Here is a 17,335-nt window from a genome sequence, read left to right as displayed (position 1 = left end):
ACTCCTGGAATGCCTCGACATCACACAACATGTCAACCTCCCAACACACAACAAAGGTCACATACTGGACTTACTCTGCTGCACTGGTATCACTCCCACTAACCTGGCTGTCACTGAGTTCCCCATCTCCGACCACAAAGCCGTGCTCTTCGACATTCAGGCCCCCCTTTCTAAAACCAAAGAACAACGGCGCATCTCCTTCAGAAATATTACAAATATTAAACCCACAGATCTCACCACCCTGATCAATTCCTACCCCAGCCCTCCCCCATCCCCATCCCCTGCTGACCTGGTGAATCACTATAACAACTGCCTCTCCTCTTCCCTCACCGCCCTGGCTCCCCTGAAAACGTGCACAGTCTCATTTACCCACTCTGCCCCCTGGTTCACCTGTGACCTCCGCCAGCTCAAAACCACAGGACGTCGACCGGAGCGGCTGTGCAAAAAAAACTGTCTCTCAGTTCACACCCAAATGTATTCTGACCACCTCCACCATTACAAGAACGCTCTCTACACTGCCAAATCCTCCTACTACTCCAACCTCATCAGCACTGGTAAAGGGAACAACAGAGTCCTCTTCTCCACAGTCAGCCACCTACTCCACCCCCCTCAAACCCTCCCTCAAGAATTCTCCACTGAGCAGTGCACTGCATTTCAGCAATTTTTTTATTCCAAAATCAATACCATTCACCTACAGCTGGCCTAATCATGCACCTCCCCATGTGATCCACCCTGGATGATCACCACCGGCCATCATGTTATCAGCTCCCTCTCCAACTTCACCCCAGCATCAGAATACACCATCTCAGAGCTCATCCGTGAAGCCAAAACCACCACCCGTCAGCTCGATCCTCTTCCCACCACCCTCGTCAAAGCCTGCCTGCCATCAATCTCACCCATGATCACGGACATAATCAATTCATCCCTCGCCTCTGGAATCGTACCCCCCACTCTCAAACTGGTTGCAATCACCCCCATCCTCAAAAAACCTGGTGCTGACCCAGCCGACTTAAATCATTATAGGCCCATCTCCAACCTTCCCTTCATCTCAAAAACCCTTGAGAGGGTGGTTGCCGCACAGCTGCAATCCCACCTCAACACAAACAATCTCCACGAACCCTTTCAATCCGGTTTCCGCCCACAACACAGTACCGAAACAGCCCTTGTCAAAATCACCAACGACCTCCTCCGTGCAGCTGACTCTGGACTTCTCACCATCCTCATCCTCCTCGACCTCAGTGCGGCATTTGACACCATCTCCCATCCAATACTCCTGGACCGCCTGGCTGGCATTGGGATCACTGGTGTCGCATCATACCTCACTGACAGACAACAGTTTGTTCAACTCAAGACCCACAAGTCAGGGTGTTCAACTGTTTCACTGGGTGTCCCCCAGGGGTAAGTATTGGGTCCCCTCCTTTTCACCATCTATCTCCTTCCCCTGGGCACAATCCTCCGTCACCATGGGGTCCACTTCCACTGCTATGCAGACGACACACAGGTCTACATCTCCTCCACACCCACCACTGCCCTTCCCCCCACCTCCCTCACCACCTGCCTTGAGGACATTAGGAGCTGGATGAGCAGAAACGTCCTAAAATTAAATGGCAGCAAAACTGAGGCCCTGCTCATCGGCTCCAAATCTACCCTCACCAAATCACAAAACACCCCAGTTCCAAACATCACCATCGACGGCTTCCCTGTACCCTTCTCCCCCCAAGTCAAAAGCCTCTGTGTCATTCTGGACGGTTCCCTCTCCTTTGCACCACACATCAAATACACCACCCGGTCTGCCTTCTTTCACCTCCGTAATATCTCCAGACTCCGCCCATCCCTGTCCCAATCAAATACAGAAACCCTGGTCCACTCATTTGTCACATCCCGGATCGATTATTGTAACGCTCTCCTCACCGGCCTTCCCACCAAACTCATCAACAGACTCCAAATCATCCAAAACTCTGCTGCTACGATTATCACCCGCACAAACTCATCCCACCTCATCACCCCCGTCCTCATTCAACTACACTGGCTCCCTGTGCACTACCGGATTGATTTAAAAAACCTCTTACTCACCTTCAAAGCCCTCCACAATCTAGCCCCCACCTACATCACTGACCTCCTCCAAGATTACACCCCCTCCCGCACCCTCCGCTCATCCTCTACTGGAGTCTTATCCATCCCCAGCTCACGCCTCAGTACCATGGGTGCCCGAGCGTTCAGCTGCTCGGCTCCCAGACTCTGGAACTCCCTGCCCCCACACATCCGACAGTCAGACTCACTCTCATCATTCAGATCACAATTGAAAACCCATCTGTTCAAACTCGCATATTCACTATAACCTCCATCACTGCCCAATACCCCCTGCTGTTTGTTTGTCTGTTATATTAACTTCACTGTTTTTTATACTTCTTGTTGTTTATCTTATTCTTTTCTTAAACCTTGTCTTTTAACTGCCTTGCTTACTGGGCATACTCACTATAACTGCACCCTGTGTGCCACTGTTTTATATTTCATACGTTTACATTGTTTGTCTTGTTTTTAACTCCACTGACACTTTTGCCAAGATCATTGTTTTACTCTTGACTGTTCTGTTTTTATGCCCTGTAAGGTGACCTTGGGTGTTTTGAAAGGCGCCTCCAAATAAAATGTATTATTATTATTATTAAAAGCCCTCAGCTCGGAACTCTGCAGAATCTGCACCTGGCTCGCTGATAACAAACTATCATTACACCTGGGTAAAACAGAGTCCATTCTCTTCGGATCAAATAACAAACTCAGCAAGACAAACGGCTTCTCTGTTACAGTGGGTGACAATATTGTCATGAGCAAAGATGAAGTTACATACCTGGGTTCCATCCTAGAGGCAAATCTTTCCTGTGACAAAATGGCAACCAATGTAATCAAAAAAGTTGGATCGCCTCTCTGGTAAACAAGAATACCCTGAAGACTCTAGCAGCAGCACTCATTCAAGGGTACTACGACTATGCTTGCACCCCATGGTACCAAAGCACCTCAAAGGCACTAAAAACAAGATTACAAACATCACAAAACAAACTGCAAGACTACTGCTTGACCTTACTCCTAAAACCCACCTCACCCCTTCCCACTTTGACAACCTAGGATGGCTTAGAGTAGACGACAGAGTACAGCAACTTGCAATGGGCCTGGTCTACAAGATACACTACACCACTAAGGTACCCATGTACATGTCGAGGTACTTCCAAAAGGTCAGTGAATACCACGACCAAAACACCAGAGGGAGTTCCACAAATCATGTTCAACCCAGATTTGGTTCAAACAAGGGACTAAACATGTTTCGCAATTATGCCACATCAATGTGGAATGCCCTACCTACAGCCGTAAAAAAATGTGAATCCCTACCCACCTTCAAAACCGCTCTCAAAGAGCACCTACGGGAGGCTGCAATTGTAAACTGGCCCCTGTAAACATCCAACCCCCCCCCCCCACCCAACCCCCTCCAATGTACAGTTTCTTCCCTCTTAAATGTATATACTCTCTTTTAGAAACTCTGTCTCTTAAACAGTACTGCATATTTGTACATCTTGTATATCATAAATGTCTGGGTGTAACAGTACTGTTTATCTGTATGTTGTGTATGTCATAAATGTTACGATGAATTGAAAATGGGGGACCCTGATGTAAACAAGATGAAAGTCTTTCTCTGGTCTGCATCCCCTTAACAATTGTGTGTATTGAGCCGTACTGTATTGTAGCCATTCTGCAATCTGTTAATAAAGTTTTCAATCAATCAATCAATCAGTCTCTCTCATTTGTCGCATGAGTAGAACAAAGCCACGATAGTGATCTAAATGATCAATCCATGGCAAAGCTAGGGGAAAAGACTCACAGCCATGCTTATTTGGCAAAATTACATCCAACCATTTTAGTTTGAAAAAACCTTTAGTCAGGGGAGTGTCATGGTTCCTACATAGAACCCTGTTGTACTTTCTTAGTGCTGCAGCTTGTACACTGTACAGGTCAGGTAGGGGGAAACCCAGTCACGTGACTCAGCGGGTATTGATGATTGGCTCAACCACAGTATGTTTGTAAACAAGAAACCCGTCTATGGTATCTGTGCACATGCTACCTGCTTTCATTAATTTCAACCACTTTAACCTGCATGAACTGGAAGGAGGCCTCGAAGTCCTCGACGGGGTACATCTTGATGCGGAAGAACTTGACTCCCATGATGAGGCTGATGGTGGACTGGACGACGTACGGGCTCTGCTCCTTCTGCCTCAGTTCCTTCAGCTCCGAGACGAACCTCTTCCTCACTGCTGGAAACCTGTGACCAGGAAGAGGGTGGTGAATACTCGGGGGGTGTCAGAATACTCAGGATCTCGATACAGAAATCAAGAATTTGAGAGATAAATTCCACTTACTCTCTTAATGAATAGATCAAAGAATCAAAAGATTTATCGAAATGTGACTTCAAAATCGAAATTCACATCGAATCAGAAAACTTGTGTGTTTTGTTACACCCTTAGTAAAAACTGTTATGTATGAAGGAACATGTTTTTTTGTTTGTTTTTCAATGATTGCAGCTGTATAATGCTCTGGTGATCACCACTTCATAGAGGAAGGAATGGACGCTTTAGTGTTGGTTTGTTTATTTGTTGGCGTTATCCCTGCTGTATGTAAAGTAAGGAAAGGGCAGAACGTGTATATGCTCCTGTGTGTGCATGTGTGTGTGTGTGGCCACCCCACCATATAGATAGGGTTTAGAAACAGTTCTCTCCAGCTCTATATTTAGAATGGCATCTGGAGGGGTGATGATGAGTCAGGAGGAGTGTAAGTGCATGTTTGTTTGTGAATGTGTGCGTGCGTGCGTGCGTGCGTGCGTGCGTGCGTGCGTGCGTGTGTGTGTTTCTGCTTGTATGTGGGACAGAGGTTTCCAGAGAGGTTTAGTTATGTGGGACTGTCACCAACTCTCTGTGTTGAAGTAAGATATGTAGATGAATGCCGTTCTCCTGAGATCCAACCTTGAAGCATTAACGCATAATGATAACAACTGCTGGGAAATGTGTAACATGGCAGAACTTCATACTGACTCCATACGCAGGTCAGAGGCTGAGGGAGAGTGTCAGCCACTAACGCCTCCCCCTCCTGAAATGTCACAGTGAATGCTACGATAGGTCTGCCTGTCTGCGTGCTGCACAAAAAATCAAAACAACAATCAAGGCAATCAGAAAAATCAGTCATTGTATGAGATGTGTGCGTGTGTGTGTGTGTGTGTGTGTGTGTGTGTGTGTGTGTGTGTGTGCACAAGACAGTGACTAAGCTGCTCTCTGCCTGTGCAGCTACACCTGCTCCATCATCGTAATGACCTCCTGCAGGCTGTATTCATCTCTCCACACAAGCAGGCCTTCATCTACTGCATTATTATTATGTTCTATAGCCACCTCTCTCTCCCCATCTCTGCCCCCCTCTCTCGCTCTCACACACACAAACTAGATTTACTTACTGTACTAACACACAGATGCATGCACGCAGCAACAACCTCAATCATAAAGGCAGTAAAATGTATTGGTTCACTCTTTTATCAATCTGAGGACAGAGATAAATAAGGGCAAATCCCAATTCCGTTCACTTGGCCCTAATCCCTAGTTTTGGAGTGCCCTCGACTGGGTAGTGGTACTTCAGAATGGAGCTCGAAATGGGGGTTGAAATATTTACCTAAGAAATGGGACAGCCTTCATTACGTCATCAGTAGTAAAATAATGTAAATTATATTCACAGCACAATAAGTGTATAATATTATAATAATTTATAAGCTGTCAGCTGTCACTTCTACGTCGAACGTCTCTGTACTTTATGTATGTAAATGTATGTTGGGAAGTATAAAGGGAAGAACCCGACCACAGTCTGCTGTCTCATCCTTCCTGCACTCCCACAGTAGGCCTATATATATATATATATATATATATATATATATAGCTATGTAGTAACTGTGAATTTCTCCAGACCTCTCTTGGCAGAACCTGAGGTGTGGCCAGCAATAGCAACCCTATCTCCCCACTCAACTCCAACACACACACATCAGACCAAAACAAATAAATGTAAACAAAGTGCAATACCAAGTGGGGCTCTTTTGCCTATGGTTTGATGGTATTACAGATTATACCTTTAAGTGAATATTTTGACATTTTAAATTGTATTTATATTAAGTTATTTTGAGTTCAACACATTGGAGGTATTGTCCGTCCTCATTAAAACCATGGGGCACCACTAGTAAGCTACAAGCTGCTAGCAAGCAGTTGTAAGTAAACTAAATGGACAAATGTAGAAGCATTTCCTCCAATGTGACGGATGACTAATAATAGCCAAGCAAAACAAAAAATACCTTTAACCCTTTCACTACTACCACACTACAGAAGGTTAACCCTTTTACTACCACACTACAGACTGTTAACCGTCTGTAGTGTGGTAGTGAAAGGGTTAACCATTTGTCGTGTGGCAGTGAAAGGGTTAACCTTTTGTATTGTCGCAGTGAAAGGGTTAACCATTTGGTAGTGTGGTAGTGAAAGGGTTAACACACAGTCACGTCCATATCGTGTGAACCTACCTGGACTGAGCAACGACCCCGACCACTTCGGCGTAAAGGTCAGCCACGATGTGCATGTTGCCTGTGTTGGGACCCAGATACCTGACAAGCACATAAACAAAATATCACACATGGAAGCAAAGAACTAAAACTACAGTCTATAGTTTCTTTCAAGAATCAGTAAAGCTCGATTCATAGTCTCAAGGCAAACCAGGGACATTTGCATTGTGTGTAGGTGTGTGAGGTTGTGTAGTTTGCAAATTACTGAAACTGCAGAGCTGTGTGACTGACGACTGGAAGATATTCAGCTGGATCTGTATGAGTTGTATGTAGATGCATGTGGATGTGCTGGACGTTTGCACTGAGCCTCTTGAGTTGTGTTTTAGTCAAAGCATTCATGTAAAAAACATTTTTGTGTTTCATCCTTACCCTTCTTTGTATTTGAAGTGTTTGAAAGCAAGGTTTATTACTTCCTGGATCAGTCCATCCAGGAGAGGATGCAGGGGGATCTGGGTTCAGAGAGAGAAACAGAAAAGGTAATGACACAAAGTCAAGGAAAAACCAACAAGACTTTTCTCTTTACAGATAAAAACATGCAGTATCTCTCCGGCCTTCCGGCGCGTAACATATTTAATTTTAATTTGTGCAGGTAAAAATATAGAGCTGTATAGTTTAACTTTAAAATAAAGATGTTACATTTAAAGAAGACTTTTCTGTGTGCGGTGGAAGTGCACATTGATTACTCCCGTAATCACCCACAGCTGTGAAGCAACACACAGCCAGGTGCAGGAAATTGCTTGCATTGAGTTTGGATTACATGCAATTTCTCTCGACTGCGGTGGTTCGGTCGACTGGGCACTAACTCTATCTCCTCTAAGAGTTAAATGCCACTAGACCACAGGCTTTTCTTTCTACTGGTTAGGATGAAACACACAGCGTTCCATGATCTAACGCATGAGGGGCGACAGTGGCTCAGGAGGTAGAGCAGTCGTCTGGTAATCCAGAGGATTCCTGGTTAGATTCTTGCTCCTCCTGGGAAGCGTGTTGAAGTGTCCTTGAGCGAGACACTTAACCCCTAACCTCTCCTGATGAGCAGGTCGGCACCTTACATGGTTGCCTCCGCCGTCGGTGTGTGAATGTGTGAGTGAATGGGTAAAAATGTGAGGAACAGAATTGTAAAGCGCTTTGGATAAAAGCGCTATATAAATGCACCATTTACCATTTGCATGACATGTGATGATGAAACACTCAGGTGTTACTGTACCTGTTTAAGAACTTCTATGAGCACTAGGGAGAATATGAAGTCTATGGCTAGATCTCTCCGCTCCAATAAGTAGTCCTTCTGTTGCTCATCACTGAGGGAGAGAGAGAGGGAGAGAGAGAGAGAGAGAGAGAGAGAGAGAGAGAGAGAGAGAGAGAGAGAGAGAGAGATAGAGAGAGAGAGAGAGAGAGAGAGAGAGGTTTGATTGCTCTTCATTCAAACATTGTGGCTATAGATATTATACTAGCTAGCAATACAGTAGTAGTACAAGTAGTAGTATAGAATAATTAGTAGTAGTAGTAGTACATGAAGATGATACAGTAGTAGTAGTAGTGGTAGTAGTAGTAGTAGTAGTAGTAGTAGTAGTAGTAGTAGTAGTAGTAGTAGTAGTAGTAGTAGTACATTTACATTTTACATTTAGTCATTTAGCTGACGCTTTTATCCAAAGCGACTTACAAGTTCTGTATGACAAGTCATCAGGAAGGGCACAACTCTATCAGCTGAGTAACAATGTTCATCAAAGTGTTGAGTGCTACGGTGTAGGTTAGTTTATTAGGACAAGTGTATGACAGTAAGGTTAGTTAGGGTTAGATTATTATTATTATATATATTTTTTTTTAGATAATAGTAGGTAGTAGTAGATGATAGAAGTAGAAGTACAGTAGTAGTAGTTGTGGTGGTACAGTAATAGTAGTAGTAGTAGTAGTAGTAGTAGTAGTAGTAGTAGTAGTAGTAGTAGTAGTAGTAGTAGTAGTAGTAGTAGTAGTAGTAGTAGTAGTAGTACTACAGCAGTAGTAGTACAGTAGTAATACAGTGGTAGTAGTAGTAGTAGTAGTAGTAGCAGTAGTAGTAGTAGTAGTAGTAGTAGTAGTAGTAGTAGTAGTAGTAGTAGTAGTAGTAGTAGTAGTAGTAGTAGTAGTAGTAGTAGTAGTAGTAGTAGTAGTAGTAGTAGTAGTGTAATAATACTTGTACAGTATGCATGTCTTACTTCTTGGACTTGGTATTAGCTCTGGGTCTGTATTCGTGGGACTCGTCCTCCAGGCCGTTCTGTCTCTTATACCAGTCAAACAGAGTCCTCAAGATGGACGGCAGACAGTATTCAGCCAAGGAGCTCATAGTGCTGATCAGCTATATAGAGGGAAAGAGAGGAAGGGAGGGAAGGAAGGGAGAGAGGAGAGGAAGGGAGGAGAGAGGAGAGGAAGGGGGAGAGGAAGGGAGGAGAGGAAGGGGTGGAGGAGACAGGGTGCCATTCAGGTAACGTATCACCCCACAACATAAAGTCTTAAATGATCTGGATTTCTGAGGTCTGGTTTAGCATCAGTTTAGAAAAGAAAAAGGGGTATATATTGTGTGTTCCTGTATGTTACCTGATCAAACTGTAGATCCTCTCCTCTCTGCAGGGACTTGTTAAGGAGCTTCTCCTGTGAGGTGAGAATACAGAGCAGGGAAAACATTCATGCTTGCACTAAATTGTGCACTTCATACAAAAACAGTGTTATACATTTACACAAAGCTCATTTCCCGTGAACCGCCAGTAGGGGCAGAACGGCTAACCATGAGTGCTGAGTTACTGCATGAGTGAGTTAGTGACATTTATGGTGATAGAGATGCTGCTTTGCATCTAAAAATTAAAACATTAATGTATTTTACTAAAACATCCACTTATATATATGAGTGTCACTGCCCAATCGTCTTGCCTTTCTTGATTAGCCTACTTCTAATTCATTCTTGTGTCTGCTTAGAACCCAGATAACCATACTTATAATCAACAAAAAAGCTCTTAACCTATTCATCCTCACCAGGACTGGCAGCCAGCAGTGCTTTAAATGATCATGTTAACTTAAACACATGGTGGTGGGCAAAGCGAGCGTGGCAAGACGTTTGGGCAGCGACACAGTGTGCATCTACTCTCTCCTGAGCAGCTTGGATGTTGCCATGGTGACACTTCAACTTGAACTCTGAAACAGCGGGTCAACTTGAGTCACTTTCTCCATCTTTCATAATCCTTACATAACAACCCTCACAGCCTGACTGACTGCAAAACCAACTGATGTCTCCAGAGGTGGAAGTTAGGGACATTTTGTAATGATAGCCTGGCTGAACGGCCCTAGTTCAGTATCGATTAAAGGAGGCTATTTTCTGAATGCAACACAATGATATTCTTAGTTAATTTTCGTATGGGTGTGCAGTGCACCACGTCTGCTACAAGACTGGACAAAAAATTTGACAAAAAAGTGTGACAAAACAGACAAACACACACTACACAATACTCACCAGTGGCTCGGCCATGATGATGCGTATCTTGCGTTCGGAGAAGGAGGTGAAATTGGCGAACAGGCTCTTGAGTACAAACTCGCCCGGTTTGCTCTCTGGGTCCACATTGACGGGCGCCATGGTGACAGGACCCTTCCTCTCTCCTAACGTTCCACTGACTGGAGGCAGAGGAGGCTTCAGTCCCACTGGAGAGGCTGGGGATAGAAACAATACTCAGTCAGTCTATAGGATCTATCAATCTCTGTCTGTCCTATAGGAAGGCAACCATCTTGTTAAAGTATAGTTAAACCATCACCGTTTGTCCAGCATAGCGCACTCCGACTCCATTGTTTACATATATCTCAGTCATTGTTTACAATACTCTCAACAGATTCAGCAGCACTGTCTGCAGCTTGATAGAGTAGAGAATATGTGATTTAAAGGTAAATATAAATGCATCATTAGTGAAGAGTAGACTAAGCTATTTAGAATATAATATAGAATAGAACAAGCAATACAAACTTGTTTGGATCAAGCTCAAATATAAAGATTTTTTACAGACGGCTGAGGGTGGACAACATTCAAATATGTATATACTGTATACAGTATATAATATATAATAATGTATGAAGAATATTGGCCGATATATCGATATCGGAATGTTTTACTCCCTAATACCGGTATACTATCGGTCGGGCTCTAATGCCAATAGACATAGACACACACACAAGCACACACATGAAAGCACAAACACACGCACAAGCACACAAACACAGACACACACGCAACTGACGCAAGTGCATACGCACGCATGCACACACACACACACACTTCTATTCTTGTGCTTTGACTCTGTTTGAAAGTTTAATTTCCCTGATGACATCAATAGATCACCAGATTAAGAGAGTGACAGACAGACAAGAGAGAAAGACAGACAGGGGGTGGTCTGTGTCTATGGAACAGATCGAGAGAGACAAAGACAGACAGGATGAAAGACAGACAGACAGAAAGACAGACAGACAGACAGACAGACAGACAGACAGACAGACAGACAGACAGACAGACAGACAGACAGACAGACAGACAGACAGACAGACAGACAGACAGACAGACAGACAGACAGAAAGAAAGACAGACAGACAGACAGACAGACAGACAGACAGACAGACAGACAGACAGACAGACAGACAGACAGACAGACAGACAGACAGACAGACAGACAGACAGACAGACAGACAGACAGACAGACAGACAGAAAGACAGACAGACAGACAGACAGACAGACAGACAGACAGACAGACAGACAGACAGACAGGGGGTGGTCTATGTCTATGGAACAGATATGAGAGAGAGAAAGACAGACAGGATGAAAGACAGACAGACAGACAGACAGACAGACAGACAGACAGACAGACAGACAGACAGACAGACAGACAGACAGACAGACAGACAGACAGACAGACAGACAGACAGACAGACAGACAGACAGACAGACAGACACACAGGGTGTGGTCTATGTCTATGGAACAGATATGAGAGAGAGAGAAAGACAGACAGCTGAAAAACGCTGGCAGTGCGCCGGTAGTTTTGGGATGAAGCGCATCTTGTAGCGAGATGACAGAGAGAAAAAATCTAGCGACAGCCATCTTTTTATCGTATTTTACTGCCGCGGTTTTGCACATATAGCATATTTTAATACACTTTATTGTATATTAATTATATATATAGTTATTGCCTGACACCACAGTTCGCCCTTTGCTTTTTATTAGCTTTTTATTAGTGTATTCGTGTAGTTATTAGTGTATTTGTACTGCTGCAATTTTGCGGGTAGACAGGCAGGCAGCTCCGGTGTCAGGTTACAAACAGAGTGGTAGATATGACTGGCTGTGATTGGTTGTCTGAAATGCGCTCAGCGCATCGCTCTGAAAAGTTCAGAAAGGTTCAACTTTAAACGCTGGGTGCTGCCGCACAAAAAAACTGAAAAAAGAAGCCGACTGCAGCGCATTTCCTATAGGCGGCAGCATGCTCTGTCCCCATTGGGAACAATTGACAAAAGACGCTTGCGCCCAGAAATATGCGGCAGGTGGATCCAAGCCCTTAGTCATGTGTCAAATGCTCCTTTTTCGTTTTCATCACATTTAGTCACCTTAATTTATTTTTCGTTTAGTCAGTTTTAGTCAACTACAGGTCCGAGCATTTTAGTCTTAGTCAGTTTTAGTCTCGATTTTGTCTTTTTTGTTTTAGTCTAGATTTAGTCGCAGAAAACGGATGACATTTTTGTCTAGTTTTCGTTAATGAAAAAAAAGGCATTTTATTCTCTTGTAATGCAATTCTATGTACCGCTACAATCAGTCAAATTCACATTAATTTGTAATGGGATCATAGATTCATGTAGACGTCCCTCTCCCCCCATAACGTAATGAGTTAAAGATGTAAACAGTTAAAGACCCTCACCAGTCTTAAAATAACAAAAACAGTCAAGTGAACCGAACGTTTCCACAGCCCATGTGAAGCAGACATGATGACCCCTGGTTGTACAAAAATAATATATATATACATATAGAGCATAGAAGTGCTCCACATATATACACCATAAGACATAATCAAATCAATAGTTTTAGTCTTAGTCATGTGTCAAATGCTCTTTTTTCATTTATCATATTTAGTCACCTTCGTTTATTTTTCATTTTAGTCTTAGTCAGTTTTAGCCAACTACAGGTCTGAGCATTTTAGTCTTAGTCAGTTTTAGTCTCAATTTTGACTTTTTCTTTTTAGTCAGGGGAAAAAGCTTCATTGACAACCATATTTAGTCATCATTTTCGTTGACAAAATTAACACAACCCCAAACTTCTCCAGTGGAGTTGCTCAGTGGCCAACAGTGTCAGACTGGTTGTACTGGGCAGCTCCCAGGTGATGAAGGAAACTGTGTGAATGTGAAGCAGGGCGTTGCTGAAAAAGAGCATTCGTGCTCGGAGAACCTACCCTGGGTAAATAAAGGTTTAAAAAAACAACAACTGTCAAGTTTGATGAATGCAGATAATCTCTACTCAATGTCAGGACAAAAGTGCTCTTCTAAAGATCAATGCCTGAGAATTCAGCCGTCTCATGTCATGGAGAAATAGAGCAGTCGTGAGTATTACTACCAATCTCTGTAGTCGAGGACAGCTTTAACTGGGGCTGAATGATTTGGAAAAAAAATTCGAAATGCGATTCTTTTGACCAATATTGCACCAATATTGCCTTCACAATATTTGAGGGAATTATCATTTTTGTGTCATTATTCTCATTTTCATTGAAAAACATGAATTATCATGGTGTGATCTGCCCCAAACAAATGAGTTTTCTTAAGACTGTAGGAAACCATTTGTAGGCCAGGACATCATATTTAATTTAGAATGGTATGTTGAGACTAATTTCACACAAATACAAATATTGCAGTGTCCTGTGTTTATATTGCACTAGGGGCCATATTGCAGTGTCCTGTGTTTATATTGCACTAGGGGCCATATTGCAGTGTCCTGTGTTTATATTGCACTAGGGGCCATATTGCAGTGTCCTGTGTTTATATTGCACTAGGGGCCATATTGCAGTGTCCTGTGTTTATATTGCACTAGGGGCCATATTGCAGTGTCCTGTGTTTATATTGCACTAGGGGCCATATTGCAGTGTCCTGTGTTTATATTGCACTAGGGGCCATATTGCAGTTGTTGTTCAGTCCTATAACACGCTACTGAGAAAACGATTACCACTCAACTATGTTCTAATTTTCAAGTACTTGACACTCAGTATGAATAAAAAAATAAGCACAACTGTTGCTTTCTAGGCGGGCAACAGTTCTAATTGGAGGATCAAGAAATGAGGGCGGGGATTGAGTCAATTTCATCATCATAAAATCTTAGTGGAATGTGGAAGCCATGCTAGAAGAACATGGTATAGACTATAGACACATAGTAAAGTACAAATTTTTTATGACCAAATCTTGTTTTTATAAAGAATCATCAGATAATTGTACTTGAAAATAAGGATAATAAAACACTTTTAACAATAACATTTCTTGGCTGCTCAACAGTTGTTTGATGACTGTGATCTTAAAATTGGCATCGTAACTTCTCCTCTGTGTGTTTTGTTTTGTACCCGTCACTGCAGGCTGTGTGTGTGTGTGTGAGAGAGAGAGAGAGAGAGAGAGAGAGAGAGAGAGAGAGAGAGAGAGAAAGATGGAAGAGCGTTGCTGAGCACTTTCTGACTAGGATCAGTATACGGAAGAAATGGATCCTACATGGACGCTCTTACTTCTGTCAAATGTGGATGCGTGCTAGATGGCAATTGCTCAGCGCTCAGATAGAGCAGAACATTAAGTGATTAAAAAATGCGCTCAGCAAAATGCGACCAGCATTCTCACCGCAAGAGCTCAGTTACTTAACTCGCTTGGGGAACACTCGTTTGGTGCAATGTTTTTACGTCTTCCATCGAGGACCACCTTGGAAATAAGTGTTTTAATTAATGCGTTTAGGTGATATCCTCAGGAAAACAAATCGGTCATGATAATTAGTTTTTATGATGTGTTTGTAATTTCCAAATCAAAATCAAATCAAATCAAAATTACATTTAAAAGTCTAGACCCCTAAAATAAGATGATGCCCCTTTTCCAGTTATTTTTCTATATTCAGCACAATAAGGTAGTAATACAAACAAGTGTAATGACCTAGGATAGACCCTGATGACGTAGATGGTCAAGACAGCAATAAATACAATTTTAATGGTTGAAGTTGAGAAACGAATTGCCTATTTAAACAATCTTGAGTAAATATCAATTGTCATCGCTGTGCCGTCATCATTCTACATGGTACACAGCTGCCCCACCCTGGGTGTACGATCTCATATACGAGATTAGAACTTTGAGAACTGAATATTCTAATGATGATGTCACACACTGGCTACTGGCCACTGAAAGCTATAGATTAGTAGAATTCTATGAAACAATTCAGGGAAAGCTTAACACCTGAAACAGTTAAAAACAAAAGAACAATCAGGATTCTACCAAAAGATGAGGGTTAACAACGCTCCCTACAGAGTGAATTAACCCTTCACGCCCCTAAGTCCTGACCCCATCACTATAAACACTACAGCTGGACAGAACCGGTCATAATGACGCATTTCACTCTCAGATAGGCCCATAAACCTGTTTCTAGGAAAACACCCTTGAGTACACAGGTGTTTGAACACACACACACACACACACACACACACACACACACACACACACACACACACACACACACACACACACACACACACACACACACACACACACACACACACACACACACACACACATTACACCCCCCCCCCCACACACACACATATATTACACACACATACATACACAGACACATATTACACCCACCCACACACACACGCATATACACAGACACACACATATTGCACACACACACGTACATACACACACACTTATTATACCCACCCACACACACACACACACACACACACACACACACACACACACACACACACACACACACACACACACACAGACACACGTATATTGCACACACACACACACACACACACACACACACACACACACGTACATACACACACACTTATTATACCCACGCACACACACACAGACACACACACACAGACACACAAACACACACACACACACACACACACGCAGGTTTACCGAGGCCCTTGATGAAACTGATGAAACTGGCCCTGCTCCATCTAGCTGGGACCTCCATGGTGCAGACAAACACGCGGTGCACCGCAGAGCCAGAGTCAGGCAAAACAAAATAGAAACTGGTGACAAATTGGCAGAGAAGGCCAGTGGAGAGGGCAGGGCAGGGCCAAACCAATATCTACCGGGATGATTCTGCCTGATGAAGACCCTGATGGGTTGAAATGTTGCCTGTTAAAATATTGGCTGGCAGCTGTAATCCAGAGTGTGGATTCTCTTACGTGCTTCAGTGTAAACGACAGTCCTATCGCCGACAGGTTAACAAATCCACAAGGGTAACGAGTGAAAAGGAAGAGGGAGATCCAAAGATTCCACCACGACCAGAAGTATCCCGGTTAAGTTTAACCACCGCTACCTCGTCGTTCCATCCCTCCAGTCAGGCGGTGTGGTGGTCTGTGTGATGGCTGGTGTGTGAGACGAAACAATCACCACGGCATCATTACAGCCGTGTCCACGCATTCAGTCCAAACAAAGCTGGGCGAGATCAGTAACCAGGAGCACAGGACGGGGACAGCCATGACAGCCGCAAAACCTAACCTGCAGATGTTTCTCCTTCATTTTCTTCAATCCATCTGTGGAAATTCTATTAATTATTTGCAGTGTTAGAATCCCAGCTGCTCTAATCCAAAGCACAGATTTCCACAGATTTCTTCCATTGGAATCCTGCTGATTCCATGCGAGCCTAAGTATCCCCGGACTTCTCTAAGTGATGAGAGGGGAAAAAACACTCTCCTCATTGTGAAACCTCTGCATTTACTCAGCTGCTCGCACATCAGCGGGACAAGTCAACTTCATGGAACTCTTGAGTGCTCGGCCATCCACAGAGATCTGGACGTCCCCCAGAGACAAACGGTGACCAACCTCAGCCATAAACGCCAAAGTTCTTCAGGTCATACTGGGACTGCTGCTGATAGGACCAGGAGCGGGCACATTATACGGCCCTGCGTATGACTATATAAGCCCACAACTCAAGTGTCAAAAGTCTCGCTTCAGCGACCGCATGACAAATCAGGGGTCTCTTGTTAAAGTCTGTTGCCTCTCCAGTCCTTCACTCCTGGGTCTGAGAGACACGTCCATGATGGCTCTCCTCTGGAGTCCTGCAGTAAAGTCTGCTAGTGTCGCTGGCTGTGGTGTCGCTGCACTGAGGCGGGTCAGCAGCAGTTTAAAACGTCCCGCTCCTTGTGTGCAGATCTGTCCAGAGAGAGTCGGGTTGGAACTTCAGCACTGCCCGAGAGAAGAGAGAGAGAGAGAGAGAGAGAGAGAGAGAGAGAGAGAGAGAGAGAGAGAGAGAGAGAGAGAGAGAGAGAGAGAGAGAGAGAGAGAGAGAGAGAGAGAGAGAGAGAGAGAGAGAGAGAGAGGGGTGGGGGGCACTATATATAGACTGTTGACGGTCACTGTCTTACATACCCACCACTCCCACTCACATAAACTACCACACACACACACACACACACACACACACACACACACACACACACACACACACACACACACACAC

General features: G+C 43.8%; 1 protein-coding gene across 1 annotated transcript in view; it reads right to left on the bottom strand.

Moving 5' to 3' along the window:
* The window catches only part of fryb (furry homolog b), a 118,505-nt gene that overhangs the window by 83,786 nt on the left and 17,384 nt on the right, over positions 1 to 17,335 (bottom strand). The window contains exons 2-8 of the mRNA XM_084320763.1: positions 10,101 to 10,294; positions 9,194 to 9,247; positions 8,815 to 8,954; positions 7,830 to 7,920; positions 6,995 to 7,074; positions 6,587 to 6,667; positions 4,138 to 4,306 (exon numbers count right to left, since the gene is read on the bottom strand). Of these exons, the coding sequence (XP_084176889.1) occupies positions 4,138 to 4,306; positions 6,587 to 6,667; positions 6,995 to 7,074; positions 7,830 to 7,920; positions 8,815 to 8,954; positions 9,194 to 9,247; positions 10,101 to 10,294 (809 nt within the window). The remainder of the gene's footprint in view (positions 1 to 4,137; positions 4,307 to 6,586; positions 6,668 to 6,994; positions 7,075 to 7,829; positions 7,921 to 8,814; positions 8,955 to 9,193; positions 9,248 to 10,100; positions 10,295 to 17,335) is intronic.

The sequence above is a fragment of the Notolepis coatsorum genome (assembly GCF_963971535.1).
Source record: "Notolepis coatsorum genome assembly, chromosome: 8".
NCBI lineage: Eukaryota > Metazoa > Chordata > Actinopteri > Aulopiformes > Paralepididae > Notolepis > Notolepis coatsorum.
The sequence above is the reverse complement of the archived record's forward strand: the minus strand, read 5'-3'. Positions and strand labels throughout refer to the sequence as shown.